Source organism: Triticum dicoccoides, chromosome 2B (assembly GCF_002162155.2).
Source record: "Triticum dicoccoides isolate Atlit2015 ecotype Zavitan chromosome 2B, WEW_v2.0, whole genome shotgun sequence".
In the NCBI taxonomy this organism is placed as follows: Eukaryota; Viridiplantae; Streptophyta; class Magnoliopsida; order Poales; family Poaceae; genus Triticum; species Triticum dicoccoides.
In genome coordinates this window covers 633,120,481-633,122,505 of record NC_041383.1, presented here as the reverse complement: position 1 = coordinate 633,122,505, position 2,025 = coordinate 633,120,481, and the positions used below count along the sequence as shown (strand labels likewise).

The 2,025-nt window shown below is 48.0% G+C and overlaps 1 protein-coding gene across 3 annotated transcripts in view; it reads right to left on the bottom strand.

Moving 5' to 3' along the window:
• LOC119365281 (serine carboxypeptidase-like 18) overlaps nt 1-1,767 on the bottom strand; it is a 4,819-nt gene extending 3,052 nt beyond the window's left edge. The window contains exons 1-6 of one of the 3 annotated variants that reach the window (XR_005175432.1): nt 1,545-1,767; nt 1,275-1,420; nt 1,105-1,181; nt 894-1,016; nt 675-777; nt 396-433 (exon numbers count right to left, since the gene is read on the bottom strand). Coding sequence is in view for 1 of the 3 variants with exons in the window: in XM_037630899.1 (XP_037486796.1) it covers nt 396-433; nt 675-777; nt 894-1,016; nt 1,105-1,181; nt 1,275-1,420; nt 1,545-1,696 (639 nt within the window). In the remaining 2 variants the exon portion in view is untranslated. The remainder of the gene's footprint in view (nt 1-395; nt 434-674; nt 778-893; nt 1,017-1,104; nt 1,182-1,274; nt 1,421-1,544) is intronic. The other 2 variants (XR_005175433.1, XM_037630899.1) reach the window with 2 other exon arrangements.
• Between the last annotated feature and the right edge of the window lie 258 nt (nt 1,768-2,025).

Sequence of the window (2,025 nt, the reverse complement as noted above, 5' to 3'; positions counted from 1 at the left end):
AATACGGTTCATGTTGATGTTGTTGTCGTGTGCCACCTGTGATCACATTGCCATGACATTTGAGGGTCATGCCTTTGTTTTTCATTTTTATAACAATTCGGTTGTTTTCGTCTTCATGCCCCATCCAACACTTTACATTATGTTCTTGTGTGCATTGAGCTTAATATTGTCATATTGATATATTGCTTATTATTGAAAAAATACGAGCCCCTACCACTTGGAGTCGGGCGGTGGTTTTGACCTCCGGCTTCTAAGATTATAATTTCCACTCACGCAAAAAAAACATGATAGTCGTACATTGGAACCCTTATAACCAAAAGTGTCTTGTTATATCCAAACTCCTAGCGATAGATATATACTCCATGGAATTTTTTTGCGAAAATTATTGTGGTTACCTTCAGATTAAGGGTGGGGCTCCTTCCAGCTTCGATACCTGTAGAATATAAAGCATGGATATAGAGTCAAACCAGGGAAATCTAATCAATTATACATTTAAGAATCTAAAATAGTAAGCCATGTTTTTATGGGTTGCAAGTTGCAATTGCGCAATTAACCGCCATCTCTTTGGCGAGAATGTTTAGGGGTGCTTTGTGCTTGAAATTTTGTGATAATAGTTCCAGACCATATTCGGAAAAAATATACAGCATGAATATATAGACAGCGTCCATACATACCTTCCGAGATCTTTTGAGCGATAAATGGTACAAGATGTCCAGCAAGGGAGTCTCCCCCGAGGTAGAGAGGATTTGTGAGGAACTTGGGATGGTCAGTGAGCCACTAAACGTTGTCACGTGGATTGAACTAATTAGTAAGTACTCAATCTCTCAAAGAAAATAGAATTAACCAGTACTCAATCGAAGTAGACTAATTACTGGTCGAGGTCGCTACGATACCTTGAGGAGGAGTTCATGGAGCTGCAACGAGGTGGATACTTCCCCGACATCGTAGCCTTCGGGTCGTCTTGAAAAGGAAAATCCTGCCCCAACCGGTGTATCGACGAAAAGGATATTTGCCACCTACATGAAAGATGGACGCTGTCAAGACAGGACAGGAATGAACTGGCCTCGCATAAGTAAGCAAGCAGTGTGCAGAAACTGGACCGACCTTGGTCCATGAGTAGGGGTTGATTTGCAGGCGCGGTATGGTGCCGTCGTAAGGCTCTGGGACGAACTGGAATGGACCTGCAGTTGCCGTGCACATGTATGGAATAATATGATATGGTGTCGGAGAGGTACATGAGATTCGACGCTTCAGAATGCAGAGAAAAGAAGTACCGATCTCTAAGGCGAGGCCGCTGAGCACGGAGCAGCGGTCGCCACCCGTGAGCCAGAGGAGGAAAGGGGCGTCCTCCGCGCCGGCCTCGGACTCGACAAAGTAGTAGAACAGCTCGGTGCCGTTGTCCTCGTCCACCTCGACGTACCTTGTGATTGAGGAGCATTAGCAGGTTATATAACTTACCCGATGCAGTCGATCAAGGAGATCGCACCTCCTACCGCCTTGGTGCGTGGAAAAATATGCTGAAGAAGAAAGCGAGGCATGGCTACCCAGTCTCGAGGTGGAAGGGGAGGCGACCCGGCAACCCGGGGAGGCTGGTCACCACCCTGGAGCTGGAGGCTGCGCCGGCGACGGCCAACTGTCTTGTGGTAACCGCGGTCCAGAGGAAGAAGCAGAGCAGCAGCAGCAGCCGCCCGTCCATTCTACTTCCTTCTGCGATATTTTGGTTGCTCTCTGCAAGAGGCTGGTATAGGTTGATGACAGGGCGCTAGGCCACGGCATCGAGACCTGTCACCTGTGGTGGTGGATAGGCGACAAGGCTGGCCCATATACACCACCTGCCGTGGCGGTCCATCAATAATGTGATCCGTATTGATGAACTTAGAGCAACTCTAACGGGGCTGTTAGAATAAATCCGAGGTACGCGGACGATCCACCGAGGAACAAGCAATCACAGATAATGACGACACCGAGATTTGTTAACGAGGTTCGGCGAACTCGCTACTCCCCGGGGCAATGACTACGGGCGCT